Genomic DNA, 18,413 nt, shown 5'->3' with positions numbered 1-18,413 from the left:
CCAGCTATTTCTGCCTCTACAGTCACTCTTGCTGCCTTAACTTTCTGCTGATCAACAGAGCTATCAGTGAAACTCCACGTGGCGTGTATGTAAGGAGTGTTGAGCCTGCGGCCAACTTTTAAAAACCCCTGTGTACATGGTCAAATCCTGTCTTATCTCCACCTGCCTGGCCTTGGCTCTTAGATTCCTGATGACTGGGTCCAAAAAACTTGAAGAGAGTAGTCAGAGGGAGAGCTTCCCTGCTGCTTTCAACTCCTTAATTGGCCAAGGCACCCCCTCCTATCCTTTGTCAACTCCAGGGTTTGGTGATCAACTACAGAGCCCAATGGAAGACACCCTGATGGGCCTGACTAGGGGTTTGAATGCAAACAGATGCCAGGTGGGCAGCTTGAGTGAGGTGGATGGGATGAAGTTCAATGGGGAGTGGAAACGATGTCATGACCAGAGCACTCCTGCCCCCGTCTAAAGGGGCCACCACCACCTAGCCTAGGCAGTGGTTGTCAGGACAGGATGAGGGCCCAGTGTTGCCATACCTTCTGAGTTTTTCAGAAGAGGGAAATTTTGATTTTTATGTAACATCTCTAGATTTTTAAAATTTGGCAACCAATTAAAAATGTTTTTAAATACTATGCCTGCCAAATAGGACAAATTTTCATACTATATCCTGTTTACAACGTCTGGTTTAGGCAAATGTGGTTTTCCTAGATTACTATAGGATTCACATCTCCAAAACTTATGGAAATCTGGGATTCCCCATCTGTGTCTCTAAAATGGGAAGAAAAGAAAAGATGTTGGGGGAGAGAACCATGTGCCAGGCACTTTACCTGTAGCATCTCATTTAATCCTCAGAACAGAATGAAACATTCCACATGGGGAAACCTCAGCCCGAAGACACTGAGTGATTTATCCAGGGTCACAGAGGAAAAAAGGCAAAGCCCCCCAGGCCCTTTGGATCCAAAGCGCTATGCTACTACAATAAGCCATGTCTAGTGATGTTATAAAAACTAACCAAGCTCAGGACAACCTATGGAATTATCTTTTTTCCAAATGATAGTTCTTATTTCTGGAATAATGCTAAACTAAGTACCTAAAACTATTGGCAGTATTTTGCAGAGTGAATTTGGACTTGGAGTCTTCGGTCTTTGACAGAATGTGTCAAAAGCCTTGAAAGGGCCTTGGTCGTTAACCTTACAGTCAATTCCACTTTGCAGGCTTTTGTCTCATAAGGAGATGCATAAAGATATATATATGTCCAAGAATTTTGTCATTGTGCTATTTATGATAGAAAAAAGTTGGAAATAACCTAAATATTCAACAACATAGGATTGGCTATATAAATTATGGTATATTCTGGAAAGGGAATTTTATAGTTTCATTAAAAATTACGTTGAAATACTTCTGTTGACATAGAATTCTTGTCAAGCAAAGAATAAATTATGAGCAATATGATCCCATTTTTGCAGAAACTAGGCATGCATAGAATTTGATCTATATATAAACATAAATATAAAAAGGTCTGGGACTATGTATAGATTATGGGAGTTTATTTCATTTTTTGTTTTGCTTGTCTGTATTTTATGAGGTTTTTTGGTAATAAGTATGTATTACTTTTGTAATGAGTAAAAGTACCAATAAAAAAAACTCTGGAGGAAAAAAATGAGATTCTGAGACACACTGGCAAGGGAGTTCTTTGCTTCAGCCAAATGTCCCCCCAAAATCCTTCATATGATGTTCAAATACATATCTTTTAAATGCCTACAAAGAAGCGGGCATCATACATCTTGGTATTTTTTTCCCTTCAAAGCTGGGCTGGCGGATGTTCTAACTACCAACCCTGGACTAGGGCTTCGCATGCCAATCTTGTAACAAACGCCAAGTGCAATTCACCAGCTCAATCCACAGCAAAACAGCATGGCAGGTCAGAGAACTCCAAGTGGATTTGGGGGGCTGACTGTAGGAGATGGAAGGAGTTGAATCTGGGGAGATTGATAGGAATCAGAACATAGAGGGTCTGAGTGTCAACAAGATATGCTTAAACTCTATGCTAAAGGCAGTGGGAGCCATCGATGGATATTGAGCAGGAGAGTGACACAGCAGGCCTGGGTTTTAGAAAACAAAAATCTTACCTTATGTACATCTCTTCCCGATTATTATCTTTGTAGAAATTCTAGATAAGGGAGGAAAAACAGTGATGAGGTTTTTTCTTTGCAGAGCGGCAGGGGTGGAGGGCATTGTGATGAAGATGAGAGGAAATTGCTAGGTACTACCTGGGCGAGATGGGAGCAAGAAATTTACCTTCCTGAATGCATCAAACAGCTTATTCTGCCTTGAAAGTCACTTCCCTGATCCTTAGACTACAAAGGGACAGAGGAAGTATCTCAGCCATCACATCGGGGGGTGCAATCCAGCTATTTGCTGCACTGAGGGATGCCAAGGTTGAGGCCGTTTACTTTGACAAAGTCCATTATAAAAGGCAGCCCAGCTTGATCTTTAAAAGCTCAGACCCTGCGCTCAGGCAGAACTGAGTTGGGATCAGAGTAATAGCAATAATTAGAGTAATAGTTATCACAACAGATCCCAGTGATGATAACAGATCATAACTTCTGATAGTGCAGAACTATCAGAAGTTATGCTGAGATTCCACAGTCAAAAACATTTAAGCCAGGCAATACTTATTCCAGCTCAGGGCTCATGTAGACCAGTAGTTGTCCTGGAATCCTGTGCAGTTTAAAACAAGTCCTTACAGATTTTGAGCCAGGAGGTCAGGACCCGATCCTTGAGCCACACTTTGAGAAAACCCAGGTTTAATTCAATGCACCCATGTGCACCTGAGGCTCCGAGAGGGCGAGGTGATGTGTTCCAGGTGTTCCAGGGCATAGTCAGCGGGTGGCAGAGCCATACTAGACCTCCAGACACACCCACCCCATCCTGTTCTTCTCCCTGATACCGTGTTTAAGCCACACACCAAAATCTAGCAGAAAATCTAGCAGAGTCTAACTGCTTATAGACCTGCCTGCCCCAACTTTCTCCCAGGTCAGATTCTGACAGTTGAAGGTCAGTTTCTTCAACCAACTTCTACCTCTCCAAAGAGAGAAACTGCCAAACTCCTGGAAAACCCCTCTTCGTGCTCTTTATGTAAATTGGGCCTTGTGGAGTTATTAGCAATGAATTCCTTTCTGCTGTAATCAGGAGTTTTCAACTCCCCTTAGCATTTCAGAAAATCAATGGCAATATCTGGGCTGTTTAAAAAGAGTCCACTTAGGGAACCTAGAAAAATGGTACAGATGAACCGGTTTGCAGGGCAGAAACTGAGACACAGATGTAGAGAACAAACGTATGGACACCAAGGGGGGGAAAGCGGCGGGGGGTGGTGGTGGTGGTGTGATGAATTGGGTGATTGGGATTGACATGTATACACTGATGTGTATAAAACTGATGACTGATAAGAACCTGCTGTATAAAAAAATAAATAAAATAAAATTCAAAAATTCAAAAAAAATAAATAAAAATAATACATTTTAACATAATGTCGCTGAATTGTAATGACTTCAGCATTCATTACAGATATGTTAGTCATTTTCAAATCACTGAAGAGGAAGTGTATTTTAACTATAGAATAAAAAAATAAATAAAAAGAGTCCACTTAGGGTAAACAGAAGACACACAACAGAACTATGGGGACAGAATTTATACTTCTGGGACACTGGGAATGGCAGGGGGGATTGATGTGATAGATGCCACATGGTCTTTTGGCCAACTTTATTCATTTTAACCACTTTAGGGTGGGCTGGCATGGTGAGTATGAAGCACTGTGGCTGCTACCAGCTGTCTCATAACCACATCACAGGACATCTGAAGGGAGACTGTTTGGGAGCTGGCCAATGGCAGGTCGTGTGGTACAGGGGTGAAGAGTCTGGGTTTGGGACTAGCTGCTCTGGTTAGCCTATCCCATAGTAATTTTCTATAAATACTAGTTATCAGTATTACTTCGTTCTGTAAGAGAAGGAAACAAACACACAGTGAGCATTTAACCATGGGTCAGGACTGCGCAACCTATGAAATAGGTACTATTATTTTCGCCATGGAACAGATATGCAAACTAAACCTTCAGAAAACTTTCTTGACTTGTGTAGTCTATTAATTATCAGAGGTAGGATGAGAACCCATAGCCTGTGTGACTCTAAAGCTCATACTCTTAACTTCTTTAAACTGCCACCTTCCTTCTTTGTGTGTTAAGTGCTAAAGGAAATACTGTCATCCCTTGGCATCTGCAGGGGATTGGTCCCAGGATCCCCACAGATGCCAAAATCTGAGGATGCTCAAGTCCCTTAAATACAATGGCGTAGAATTTGCATATAACCTACACACATCCATATACTTTAAATCACCTCTAGATTACTTATAATTACTTAAACAATGTAAATGCTATGTAAAGAGCTGTAAATCCAATGTAAATGCTATGTAAATAGTACCCAGCATGCGGCAAATTCAAGTTTTGCTTTTTGGAACTTTGTGGATTTTTTTTTCCTGAATATTTTCAATCTGTAGTTGGATCAGCAAATGCCGAACCCTTGGATAGGGAGAGCCAACTATAGTCATTCCCATTTCATATATATGATAAACTGAGGCACAGGGAACGTGAAATGATTGACTTCAAGACACAGAGCTAGCAGATGTCAGGGCAAGGACACTCTCACGTTTGCCTGATTTCTAAAGCCCTTAGTGCTGCTTCCCTATCCAGAGCCATAGTGGAACCCAAAGCCAGACCTGCTCCCAAGACTCCAATCTGACTCAAAATGGGGAGAGCCGCACATACCAGCAGGTTCACGGTGCAGCTCATGCGGTTGTCTTTGCTCTCGTCCGTCATCACGCCCCGGTAATCCAGCAGCTTCTCCAGGAGGCCTTTGACCAGGTTCACAAAGTTCTCCACGGACTTGGAGATAGTTGGGTGCTCTGCAGCACACTCCATCAGGCTGCGGCACAGACGGGAGGGCAGTGAGTTCGAGGCCAAGGGAGAAAGAGCTGCTCTGGGTCTGGGGTTGGGGGTGGGGCTGCGAGTCGGGGGCGGGGCTCGGGAAGGGTGGAGTACAAGCCAAACAAACCGGTGTACCCAAGTTCCCCTGGTTCATTGGCTCATTTTGTTCCTTTATTCAATCACTTAACTCATTTATACACTTATTTGCCCATATAGTGTAGAAAGTAACTTTTTCTCCACCATCAAAATGAGAAAAAATAAAAATAAATTTCTAGTGTGGGCAATGGTGTGGAGAAATGGTCACCTTTACAGACCCACATTGGGAGTAAATCAGTACAACTTTTTAGGGCAGCAATTTTCACAATATCTGTAAAAATTGTAAGAGTACATATCCTTTGATCCAGTAATTCTACTTTGGGGAATCTATTTTACAGAAATAATCCCAGAAGTATGTAAGGATATATTTACAGTACGTACAAATTGTGTCTAATAGTGAAATAGTTGGAACTATCTTAAATGTCCAATTAAAGCATATTCACAAAATGTGACTCTATGAAGTCATTAAAAAGTATGAAATCAATATGTTTTGAAACAAAAAGCTCTGTAAAACGTATAGTTGAGAAAAGTGAGTCTCAGAACAATCCTTATGTTCTATTTAACCAACTCACAAAGAACCTACCACGTCCCAGGCATTATTCTAAACGTCTTACAAATTTTACCTCATTTAATCTCCCATCACAGTCTTATGAAATAAGATGTTTGCAGATGGGGAAATTAATGCACAGAGAGGTCAACTAACTTGTCCAAGGTCACACAGTTGGTAAATAACAACAGTCTGGCTCCAGCATCTGCTCTCAACCACCAAATGCTATATGTGAGTGGAAGTGCATGTCTACTTTTTTAAAATTTTATTTCATTTATTTATTTATTTTTGGCTGTGTTGGGTCTTCATTGCTGCACGTGGGCTTTCTCTAGTTGTGGCGAGCAGGGGCTTCTCTTGTTGTGGAGCATGGGCTCTAAGCGAGCAGGCGTCAGTAGTTGTGGCTCGCGGGCTCTAGAGCACAGGCTCAGTAGTTGCTCCGCGGCATGTGGGATCTTCCCAGACCAGGGATCAAACCCGTGTCCCCTGCATTGGCAGGCGGATTCTTAACCACTGCACCGCCAGGGAAGTCCCTGTGTGTCTACTTTTATGTGTCTCTGTGTGTTTATGAATGTGACAGATATGGTCAGGAAGGATAAACACCAAACTAAATGCACACTGCTTCTGACAAGGGGTCTAGGTGGGGGAATAGAGGAAGACAATGTTCATTTTTCAACTGAAATGTGCATATAGTATTTGAACAATTTACAACATTTGTTGTAATAATAATATTCTAAATTTTAAAAACAAAAATTAAAATAGTGACAGTCCTTAAGTACCTATCAGCTGCTAGGCACTATTCCAGGCATTGTGTAGGGCGGGGATGGGGAGAAAGATATAAAAAAAAAAAAGAAATATAAAAAGAATCATGCCTACCCTCAAGCAGCCCACAGGCTAGGTAGGGAGAGACAGATGGATTAAAATTTTGGTTAATGACTACTTCTTAATCACTTATTCTCCACCAGACATTGTCTAATCACTTTTTCTAAAGAAATGATCACAGTCATTCTGGTAAGTAAAAATTATTCCCCTCATTTTGCAGATGAGGTAATTAATCAAGGCCCAGAGAAGTTAAATGTCCTTCCCAGCATCATTCCGATAGTAAGTGGTGACCTTGGGAATCAAGACAATCACGGGTCAGTATTTTCCGCAGAGAAACATTGTGGTGTGTTCTCAGGCATCTTGAGTAGACAAGCATTTCCCAGGCTACGTCTGTTTCTGCCTACTCTGCCCATAGCAGTTTATAAGTCCCAAGAGCTCCTAAGAGGGGGAAGGTGAGGAAGGCAAGGACTCTGGAGGGTCATTTTGCCCAGAAGCCAAGCCATGCTGCAAGGACGCGATGTCTCAAACTGTGGCTGTGATCAGACTAATCCATCTTCGCCATGGGAGAAGCACCTGTTCCCGGCTCTCAAGGAGAGATGCAAATTGCCCTGTGATTTAGGCCTGTCTGGCTCAGTCATCAGCTGTGCCTAACTCCTTCTGGGATGGTCACTTCCAGCCTTGCTTTCCATCTTAATGACAATGCAATGAAACTTTGTCCCAGTGTTTGGGGTGTGATTTCTCACAGTCTCCCAGGTAGAAGGCATCTGAGGGCCTGAGCGTGGCCAGACCAGTGGCTCTCTGCCCTGGTTGCATGGTAGAATCACCAAGGGGAGCTTTTACAAAGCTCAATCTCCACTCTAGGTCAATGTCTTTGTATCTTTTGGGATGGGAGCCAGGAAGCAGTATTTTATTTTTTCAGTTCTCCAGGTGATTCCAATGTACAGCCAATATTAAGAACAATTGGTTTTGTCTGCTGCTTTGCAGACTTCAGCGTGCATGGGAATCACCTGGGCACTGTGTTCATTGATTCTGATTCAGCAGGTTTGGGGTAAGGCCTGAGATTCTACATTTTAACAAGCTCGCAGGTGATGCTATATGGTTGGTCCTTTGAGAAGCAAGTGTTTAGAAAAACAGTCTCGGCTTTCTTAATCTATTTTTTAGCCATAAGGTAAGAAAACTGCGCATATGGTCTAGGGTTGGAGAGGTAGATGGGCAGATTGGTTTGAAATCACCCATCCGTCCACCATCCATCTATCCATCTATCTGTGCACTCAACATGTACTCTTCTGGGAACTAGGGATTCAGAGATCTCAGAACTAGCAATTCACTGACCTCCAGGAGTTCACCGTCTAGCAGTGGAAGTGGATATGGAAATAAAAACTAACTGTAATACATGATACTATCATTTATTGAGTACCTGTGTTCCAGATGTTGTGCTAAGCTGGTTTTACTGATTATCTTGTTTAACACTCACATAATCTTCTTGAGGTAGGCATTGTTATCACCCTCAATTTGTAGGCTAGGCTCAAGGCCCATGGGGCTGAGTTCTAATCTCCATCCTGCCAAGGTCACACAGCTGTTCCTCTCCTTTGAGTCCCACAATGGAATGGAAGTGGCAATGAAGAAGAGCTAGGAGACTCTCGAAGTGATGCAATAATCCCTCACTCGGTGGCAGGAGGGATGGCAGAACACTGGCCACTCCGCATCTATGCTTCTGCCTTGGAGCTCACACCTCCCTCGAATAGATCTGCATTCAGTATGGGAGGCCTTCAGAGGGAGGGAGCCCTGACCCACGCCTTTGTCAGTGCTTATGGAACTGGACTTTTCATTTATTCCTTTAAAAACTATGTATTGTGTGCTTCTTATGACAGGTCCCCTTTCAACTGAACTGGTCTGAGTGGGATCTAGGCCCCAGAACACACCTTCTCTGCCCCTTTCAGGCTTCCAGCCCCCTTGCCACTTTTAGAAATATTCCCAGGCAGATGGAATACAGAAGGGTAGAATGTGTCTCATTACTCCATTCAATATGGGACTCTCACTTTAAGACAGATGTGGACTAATGCGAGTGGGCTCCAAGGAGAGCTCCAAGGATGGGGAGGCGCGGGATGCTGTGTAAGGCTGTGCACTGCATGAGAGCACATGAATACTGAAATTCAGCACCACTTCACGCCCTAACCCTTGTGCCTTGATGCAGGGCTTCAGCTGCCACCAGAAGGGAAGCCCTGCTCTATTCACAAAAACACCATCCAGTTACCAAGCCATGTGCCCACAGAACTGTGTCTGCCCAGAGTGGGCCCTATGTATCAGTGGAGGCCCTGAATGAGGGGCTGGGAAGAAGGGTTAGAGGAGCTGAGGTTGACTAGTCTGGAAGAGGAATGATAGGTGGGCTCATGGCTTCAAATAATCACATCCATATCCACCTGATCAATGATAATAATAACTACTATTTCCAGATTACCTACAAGGTGTCACAAACTGTGCTAAGCACTTTTCATGATGTGTCTTGTTTATTCTCAATAAAAACTCTAGGAGTTGGATGGTATTTTTATCCCCAATTTGCAGATAAGGAAACTGAGGCTCAGAAAGTCAAAAGGAAGGAAGGAGCAGGGATTTGGCCCCTGGATGTTCTGATGGGGTCCTGACTCTTCAGGTTGGTCTTGATTAGTTTTGCAAAAATCATTCACGTCTCTATTTCAGGAGAAAAATAATGAGCTGTTTTTAATTTCCGTGACCTCTAAGGACCCCTTTTATAAATAATCGCTCAGGAAGGATTTGAAAATCCTGCTGATCATCTGAAGACTGGCCGCAGGACCCCATCCGCTTATAAAAATGGAAACTGCCAGCACCAGCCCTGGTTTCACTTCTGGTCAATATTTAGATTTTTCCTTTCTTGAGCTTTAAGAAAAACATTAACTCAGGCAAAATGTCATCTCCCCACTGGACAATCAGTCTCGATACCTACCCGAGGAGCAGATGATGGGTTTCTCCGCTAGCCCAGTGGCCTTTGCTTTCTAGGTGTTTAGTGATGGTTGTGCACAGTGACAGGAGGGGGCGAGGGCAGCTGGGACGGTGCTGCCTGGGACTCAACTCTGTCCACTGGGCTCTGCCCGCTGGGCAGGGGAGAGAGGGTCATTGTGAGGGTCAGAGCAAGACCTTCAGTCTGCTTTTGTTGTTAAAGTTAAAATATTCCAAGAGGACTGGGGAAAGAACTCAAGATCAGATATCTATCAGAGTATCATACAAATCAGGGAATCTATAATTAAGAGGGAATTTGGGATGTGTGAGTCATATTCCTGAACCTTGGGAGAAGTCCTCACTCTTATCATGGTGTCAGAGATAGAAACTGGGAGTTAGGTGAGGGATCAAAGAACTGAGCTTCTACCTGCTGTGTGCACATGCTTTATAGTTATTCACTCTTCAATATAACCATAGGAGGCTTATTATCCCCATTTTACAGATGGGCACACTGAAGCCAAAGATGTTGCATGATTGGTCCAAAGTTGTGCAGCTGCTAAGTGGTGGAATCAAGATGAAAATCCAGTGACTTCCTCCAACAATATACTAATGACCAATATGCACATGAAAAGATGCTCAACATCATTAGCCATGTAGGAAATGCAAACTGAAATGACAATGAGATTTCATTTCACACTGATTACAGGATGGCTATAATCAGTAAGATGGATATTAACAAGTGTTCAGAAGGATGTGGAGAAATTGGAACCCTTGTGCATTGCTGGTAGGAAGGTAACTGATATTGTCACTTTGGAAAACAGTCTGATGGTTCCTCAAAAGGTTAAATACAGGGTTGCCATATGACCCAGCAATTCCACTCCTAGTTATACACCCAAGAGGACTGTAAACATGTGTCCACACAAAAATTTGTATATGAACGCTCAAAGTAGCATCATTCCTGATAGCCCAAAATGGAGACAGGCTAAAAATCCAACCGCTGATGAATGAATAAACAAAATGGGGTATTTCCAAACAGTGAAATATTATTCAGCAATAAAAAAAAGTGAAATACTGACACGTGTTACAGCACGGGTGAACCCTGAGAACATGTTATGAGAAAGAAGCCAGTCACAAAGGACCATGTATCGTATGATTCTATTTGTATGTAATGTCCAGAATAGACACATCCATAGAAACCCCAGAGAAGGGGAGGGGATGATGGCTAAGGGGTATGGGCTTTCTTTCGGGAGGTAACAAAAATGTTCTACAATTGACTGTGGTAATGGTTGCACAGCTCTGTGAATATACTAAAAGCCACTGAATTGTACACTTTAGGTGAACTGTATGGTATGTGAATTACATCTCAAAGAGCTGTTAAAACAACACAGTGTCCTGAGTCCAAGGCCAGTGCTCCTGGGTGCTATCCACTGCCCACTGCCTCACCAGGCCTGTGCGCTGGAGTCCAGCAGAGCTGGGTTCAGTCCTAGCTTATCCACTTGACTAGCTTGGCCTAGTTTCCTCGGACAAGACATTTCCCTGAGCTTTGGGGGCCACCTATGTGAAATGGGATCAAACAGAGAAAATGCAACTAAATGAGACAATACAGGGAGAGCACTTAGCGTGGTTTCCATAAATGTTGGTTGTGACCAATATCTGTCAAAGATTGAGAAAGAAAAAAGGAAAAGACAGCAAAAATTATTCCACAGCTAAGAGACAACAAAAGTGAACATTTTGGTGGATTATTTCCCTCTCCCCAACACAGCGAAGTTTCTTTTTATCTGACCCGTCCCATCAATATCAAAGAAACAGCCACTGCAGAGAGAGATGTGAGATTTCTTCCAAAAACGGAGCCTCTCTGGCTTCCCTGGTGGTGCAGTGGTTGAGAATCTGCCTGCCAATGCAGGGGACACGGGTTCGAGCCCTGGTCTGGGAAGATCCCACATGCCGCGGAGCAACTGGGCCCGTGAGCCACAACTACTGAGCCTGCGCGTCTGGAGCCTGTGCTCCGCAACAAGAGAGGCCGCGATAGTGAGAGGCCCGCGCATCGCGATGAAGAGTGGCCCCCGCTTGCCGCAAACTAGAGAAAGCCCTCGCACAGAAACGAAGATCCAACACAGCCAAAAATAAATAATAAATAAATAATAAATAAATTTAAAAAAAAAAGAAACATCTCTACATAGCCATGGATCAAAGAAAAAGCAAAGAGAGAGAGAGAGAGAGAGGGAGAGAGGGAGAGAGGGAGAGAGGGAGAGAGGGAGAGAGGGAGAGAGGGAGAGAGGGAGAGAGGGAGAGAGGGAGAGAGGGAGAGAGGGAGAGAGAGGGAGAGAGAGAGAGAGAGAGAGAGAGAGAGAGAGAGGGAGAGAGAGAGAGAGAGAGAGAGAGAGAGAGAGAGAGAGAGAGAGAGAGAGAGAAAGAAAGAAAGAAAGAAAGAAAGAAAGAAAGAAATGGAGCCTCTCCAATACCCATGAGCCTATCTCCAGGGGAGGACAGAGCCACGGTAGCCCCCTGGAGTCCTAAGCCCTCCGGCCTCGGGCCCACCTTCCCGGCTCCTCCCATGCTGGGCACTGAACTTACATCGACTCCAGCAGCTGCATGTACTGCTCGTCCCCTCGGCCCCCTTCCACCTCGTGGTCCAGCTTGAGGATGATTTCATTTTCAAACTGAAGAAGTAGGAGATGAAAATCAACAATAACATTAGAAGGCTGAATGCTGAAATCAGTCAATTCATTTTCTTAACCAAAGCTTAGGGAGCATATATCATCTCCCAGGTTCAGCGCTGAGCACTGGGAGTGCAAAATGGAACAGGATGCTACATGTGCCTTTTAGGAGTTCCCGGAGAGCGGAGAAGAGCCATAGATGGTAAGTGCTGGAGCAGAGAGATGGGCGTAGGAGAGAGAGAGAGAGAGAGAGGAAAGTCTACAGGGAAGGCTCACAGCCCATGTCATTTGACCTTGTTCTCAAGTTTATCTTGAAATTTTGCAGGAGAATGGAAAGAGAAAGGGCATTCCTAGCAGAGGGTATAACATGTGCAAAGGCACTGAGGGATGTGACAGAGCACTGATCTTCAGGGAGTGGCATGTTGTCATGAACAGCTATTATTTCTGCCTGCCTAGCATTCCTTTCTCTATACTTTGGTAATCACATCAACCCTAATCTCAGTTTGTGAGACTCAGGTGGGCTGACCATACCTCCCTAGCTCTAGGTGTGGGTACATGACACAGGCCAAGCTCCTGATCAGTATCTTTCATTATCCAGACCCTACAATTAAGGCCCAGATCAAGCCAGTGAGACTGAAATCTGAGGTTTTGTTGACACTCTTAGGAAAAAGAAGTCTTTCTGCTTAACTTGAAGATGGAAGGTTTTAAGCCCGGGGCTGCTGGAGAGGACCACAATGAAAGAGCCTGCCTGGGAATGACACCAATGTAGTGGAAAGCAGAGAGGAGGGGATGGAGAGAGACTGAAACCTGGTGCCATTTTTGAGCTCCTGAATCCAGCCATACCTGAAGCTGTCATATTTACATGAATTAATGCCTCAGAGAGTCAAGTCTGGTGACACCTGTAATGGTCAGAGATCAGACTAGCTAAGTGACCTGAAAGTAAGTATGCACCTACACACCAAATCTTGTAACACTGAAGCCAGAGAGTATTTTGTCTTCCTACTTTCAATGTCAAGAACCATTTCACCCAGTTGAGTTCAACATTTTGAAGAGCCATTTGTTGTCTCTCTTACATGGCTGTAATGCAAAAATGGTTTGTATACTGTTTTAATATCATGCCTTGATGAGTCCATCCAAATCATGCAGTCCACCCATCTCCCTTTTTACCACTAGATAAGAAACTGGCACTTAGAGAAGGGAGGGAGGTTCTTGGCAAAGCTCAACAAGGTCCAGGGAGCCCTTGGGCGCTCCTGGATCCTAACTCAGGCCCTTTACCCTCAGTCCTCACAATAACTCCATGAGGTCTGGAAGTCAAGGATCACCTTTAAATGCTATAATGCATGAAAAACAGCCAGCCCCTGCTTAACACCACCCTCAGTAAGTGTCAGTTATTATTACAGATGAAATAGAGGCCCAGAGAGTTTAAGTGGCTTGTCTGAAGTCTCAGATGAATGGCAGAGACATTTTGGCAGGCTCTTTCCAGTGCACAAAGGATCAAGCCCAGTCGAGTTGGCTGGAATCTTTCGGTGATGGAAGGCAGAGACCAGATTCACTTTCCCTCTGCTTCACATATCATCCGTGGGGCCGTTGTTCCCTCACTTTTGTGGGCTAAGGGCCAAAGGTAAGGACCAGAAGCTTGTGCTGATACAGCTTGTGCTGAGAAAGAATTTCCTGTGAGTTTCCACAGTTGAGGAAGATTTATGGAAGGAGATACACAGGCCTGGAAAGATGGGTAGGACTGTGATAAATAGGAAAAGGAAGGTCATTCTATGTGGTGGAGGGGGGGGGGGGCGCGGATGGACTGAGCAAAGATGTGGAGCTTGGAATGTGGAGAAAAATGAGGAGAGCGTTCAGCTGGAGCAGAGAGTTCAAGCAAGAAAGGATGGAAATAAGAACGGAGACCTAGACGGAGGCCAATATGGCGAGGGTCTGGGCTGCCACTCTACGCATGAATCATGCCCCTTATATGATGCATTTTGTTAAGCATTTTGTTAAGCATGTCAAGTGTCATCCAAAGTCGGGGACTGGGGGCTAGCATGATTAGACATGTATACTGTGTCAAGCCTAGGGCAGGAAGAAATATAGCCAAGGGACTACAAGAGTAGGTGCTGACATTAGGCCATGGTTGGGGTAAATAAGCACTGGCTTTAAACGTCTCCTCCATCCCCTCCACCATCTTGGGAAAGCTAGTAGGTCTTTCTAATCCTCAGTTTCATAGTTTATATCAGAGTTCAGTAGACATTTTCTTTAAGGGCCAGATGGTAAATATTTTAGGTGTCGTGGGTCAGTCTCTGTCACAACGACTCACCTCTGCTGTTACAGCGCCAAAACAGCCATAGCCAATACAAAAACAAATCGGCGTGACTCCAGTCCAGTAAAACTTTATTTACAAAAACATGTGGCAGGACAGATTTGGCCTGGGGCCATAGTTTGTTGATCCTGATCAATATTATAGGAATAACAGTGGTACCTACCTCATGGGGTAGTTAGGAGGGCTGGGGAAATTTTATTTATAAAGCGCTAGGGGAGTGTGTAGGCTCAAGTATGCACTGGGTTTGCTTGTCATCTTATGATTGCTGCTGTTATTGTTATTACTGCTGAATGTTACTGGAAAGCAGTTCTGGGGGGAGAAAACCAGCTTTTTTGTCTAAATTGTTCAATGGTAAATGCTGGCACGATTCCTCCTCGTGAGATGAACTTTCCTTTAGAGCCGAGAAGTGGATGGGGTAAATAAGCACTTGTCTCAGGGTCACAAAAGAGCCCACAGGGAGGGAAATTACAGGGTTCCAGGAATGTGCAGAGCTGATGACGCCAGCCATGCCTGAACCCTCTGGAGTGGGTTAGAGAGGGAAGGCCTCAGTCAAGCACGTCCCAGGTAGACCCTGGCCCTTTGGGCTGCTGGGGCCAGTGCTGTGCTCTGCTCAGGAGTGGCTATGACCACAGGCTTTGACAACAAACAGACTTAGTTTGAGTCTTGCTCTGACTGTTTTCCCCACCATGTGATGTTGGGCAAGTTAATAAGCCTTTCTGAGGCTCAGTTTTCTCATCTATTAAATGGAAATTTAAAACAGCACCGACTTTACAGTGCTGTGGCAAGAAGTTAATGGGAAAACACATGTGAAAGGCCTGGCCTGATGCTTAGCACATAGTAAGTGCTTCATATTTGTTAGCAATCATCATCATGACATTGTTGACACTGTCCTCTTCATTAGCATCATATTACAACAGTCAAGGGAAATGGATATCATCAGCCTCATTTATAAATGAGGAAACTGAGGCAAAGTGGGACCTTTGTCTTGGGTTTCAAAGGATGGATGGACTTGACTTAGGGTATTCCCAAGGGTCCCATACACTCCCAAATATACTACGTTACGTCACCATGACAGGCCTTACCCCCAACACTGTCACTATGCAGAGCTTAGGGCGCAGCTCTGGCTTCTCCAAATTAATTCCATTTCATCCACACTACAAGACTGCATCACATCACTGACTCCTTCCCCCACCCCTGCAAGATGGATATTTGTTAAGGAGCATCCTCAGGTTACTTTCACAAAAGTTACATGCCGCAAGGCCCAATACCGATCTTAAACACTCAGGAAAACGGGGGTGAGCTCTAGGAGCCCAGACCTCCTCTTGCAGCAGAATGACATCACGTGGGCCTCACATTTGCATCATGCCTTCCCTGCACGGTTTCCTCTGCCTCTCTTGACTGCTTTAGAACCTCTTGGCTATTTTCATCATCTTGTTTGCCTAGAACATTTTTCTGATAGGAGCCGGGCCCCTCCGAAGTGTGAAATTTAGGGAGCAAGAGCTCTTGACCTCAGCTACCTTCAAAGGTAAAGTGCTGACTATGACATGGGAGGGGGCAGAGATAGTGTGGCAGGCCAGGATGGCAGAGAGATAACAAAGATGAAACTGGCACCAGTAAGTCAGCCTGTGGTCTCCTTTGTTAACTAAATGCTGGTTGTCCTGGGGTGGGCGGAAGCCGACATGGGAGGAAGCTGGAGGAGATAGTGTCATGTGAGGAGGGATGCCGATGCGAGTCAGTGCAGCTTCCTATTTTTCTTTGAGTTATCTCATCTCTTCCTGTTTCATTTCATCCCCCAATGAGCTTGAGTTTGGGAACCTATAATGGTATTATGATACACATTTTATGGATGAAAAACTGAGACTGAGAAAGGTTAAATAACCTACCCAAATTTATTCAGCTTATAAGCAGCAAGTCTATCTGACTCCAAAGCACAGTGTCCAGAAGACAGTAGGTGCTCAGTACATATTCAGTGAATTGATTTGCACTTTTCCACATTATGTTCTAAGCCATTTGAATCACCAATTCACTCCATGACAAGACTCAGTCTCAGTGGAATCTGCCAAACTGATATCTTTGTCCATTAATTCATTCAACAAGCAATTACTGAGTTCCTGCTGTGTTCCAGGCACTGTTTTAGGTGCTGCTGTCAAATGCTATTATCTCTTCCTTCTCTGAGAAAGGGATTCTCTCTGGATCTCCTGCCTGCTGAGAGCTCAGACCCTCCTGCTGATTAGTACCTAATCCTGTTCTACAATCTGCCTCATAGGTAACCCCCCTACTCAGTCTCTACATCCCAGGACCTCTATTCCTTCCCACCAACATCATCTAGAAAGCCCACAGTCCCTCCCTCCACAAAGAATTGGCCAGCAAGACAACTGGTCTACCCAGCCTCCTATGGGGTTACTCAGGCAGTGGTCAGCCACCCTCATTATCTTACATTATAAAACCAGTCACTGGAATGTTCCTCTCTGTACCAAGGCAGTGGTGGGATGGAGGTCTAAATGCCTCCATTCATACTGAGAACATTGACATGGTTCACGTCACATTCACTTCAGGCACTTGACAGGTGCTGGGAGTTCAGGCCTGAGGGAACCGCTTTGGCCCTCAAAGAGGAGCTCACAGTCTTGTGATGGAGGCAGACCTATGAGCAGGTTGTCATGCTATGGGGCACAGGTGACATGCCTGAGCTCCACGCAGGTAGGACTAGATGCATTTCACTTTAACTGAGGCATGGCCACGCCAGCCACAGCGTGGCCAACTCAAGGCCCCTCTTGCTGTCCACAGCCCCACCAAGGGAATCATGGAGTATACCAGGGACATGAAATCCAGTCCCAGTTAAAGACAGAGACGGTCTGGGGTGAAGTGATGTACTCCTGAGGGGTAATGGCTGTCAGTCAAATGCATCGGGCATTTAATTGGGGCTAGAGGGGGAGGGAGGGAAATCTGGAGATGAGGTTGCATAAGAAACTTATAGCAGAGAGATTGCCCTGGAGCCTCCTTCTCCCCACCCCAGCCACTCAGAGTCTACCCTCTTCCTGTCCCAGTTCCATCCATGCTCATCCTGCTGGAACAAATCTTGGTCTCTTGCTTCCAGATGCTCCACTGCCCCAAGAAGCAGGAAAGGCTTTCCCAAAATGTGAGGCCACAGCTGAAGGATGACTAGGATTCTTCAGGTGAAGAAATCAAAGGAAGAGCCCAGCAAAGGGATGACAGCAAAGGAACTACAAGACATTGGGTATCAGGCCAGAGGGCCTGGTGTGAGCCGGGAGCAAAGGCCCTGCTAAGTTCTCCTGTGAGCTCTGCTAGTTCCATTAAAACCCACATTTTAGAAAGGGAACCCTGTCATCTCCTGGGCAGGTGGTTCTTCCCTTATCTCACTATTTGGCATCGTGCACTAATAACAGTTTGCACACGAGGCCTCCTGGGTCTCAAATCCCGGTTCTGCGGTTCATTCTGGATCTGGCCATCAGGGCAGCTTGGGGCTCATGGGGGCCCTGCTTCCTCCCTGTCCTGGGGACACCGCCCATGGCTGCTTACTCTGAACCAAGCGGTGACAGCTGGGTCTGCTCATCCCACAGCTGGGCTCCCATCAAGCATGCAGCTTCTGTTCACATGGGAAGCTGCCCCATGAGTCAGCCTGACTGTCCCATCCCTTTTGATAAGGAAGCAATGAAGAGAAGCAACTGGGGAAGGAGCTTACGATGAACACATGCCTGGAGCGAGGAGCCCGGGGATGACCCCATTCATGGAGAATAGGTGGGTGCACGCCACAGGGATGCCTCAATAAGGGAATCCATTAGGGCAGGAAAATCACACTACAGGCAAGCCTCGGGAGACACGAGGCCACCAAACACAACTGTCAGGTTGTAATCCAGAAAGGACGTGGGTGCGCTTCTCCTTCGGACATTGTATACCATCAGTACTGGGAGTGTGTCTTTTGCACACCTGCTCCCAGGACATCTCCTGAGCCAGCTGGTGCCCATACCATTGGGGGGAGTGCTGACCTGAGGGGAAGCACGATGCCCTTCATCCCATGTACTGTGCCCTTCACAG

General features: G+C 45.2%; 1 protein-coding gene across 1 annotated transcript in view; it reads right to left on the bottom strand.

Moving 5' to 3' along the window:
* The window catches only part of DOCK2 (dedicator of cytokinesis 2), a 416,651-nt gene that overhangs the window by 41,309 nt on the left and 356,929 nt on the right, over positions 1-18,413 (bottom strand). The window contains exons 34-36 of the mRNA XM_061188995.1: positions 11,967-12,052; positions 4,817-4,973; positions 2,127-2,167 (exon numbers count right to left, since the gene is read on the bottom strand). Coding sequence (XP_061044978.1) covers positions 2,127-2,167; positions 4,817-4,973; positions 11,967-12,052 — 284 coding nt within the window. The remainder of the gene's footprint in view (positions 1-2,126; positions 2,168-4,816; positions 4,974-11,966; positions 12,053-18,413) is intronic.

Source organism: Eubalaena glacialis, chromosome 4 (assembly GCF_028564815.1).
Source record: "Eubalaena glacialis isolate mEubGla1 chromosome 4, mEubGla1.1.hap2.+ XY, whole genome shotgun sequence".
NCBI classification, from domain to species: Eukaryota; Metazoa; Chordata; class Mammalia; order Artiodactyla; family Balaenidae; genus Eubalaena; species Eubalaena glacialis.
Note: the sequence above shows the minus strand (reverse complement) of the source record. Positions and strands in the feature narration are given on the sequence as shown.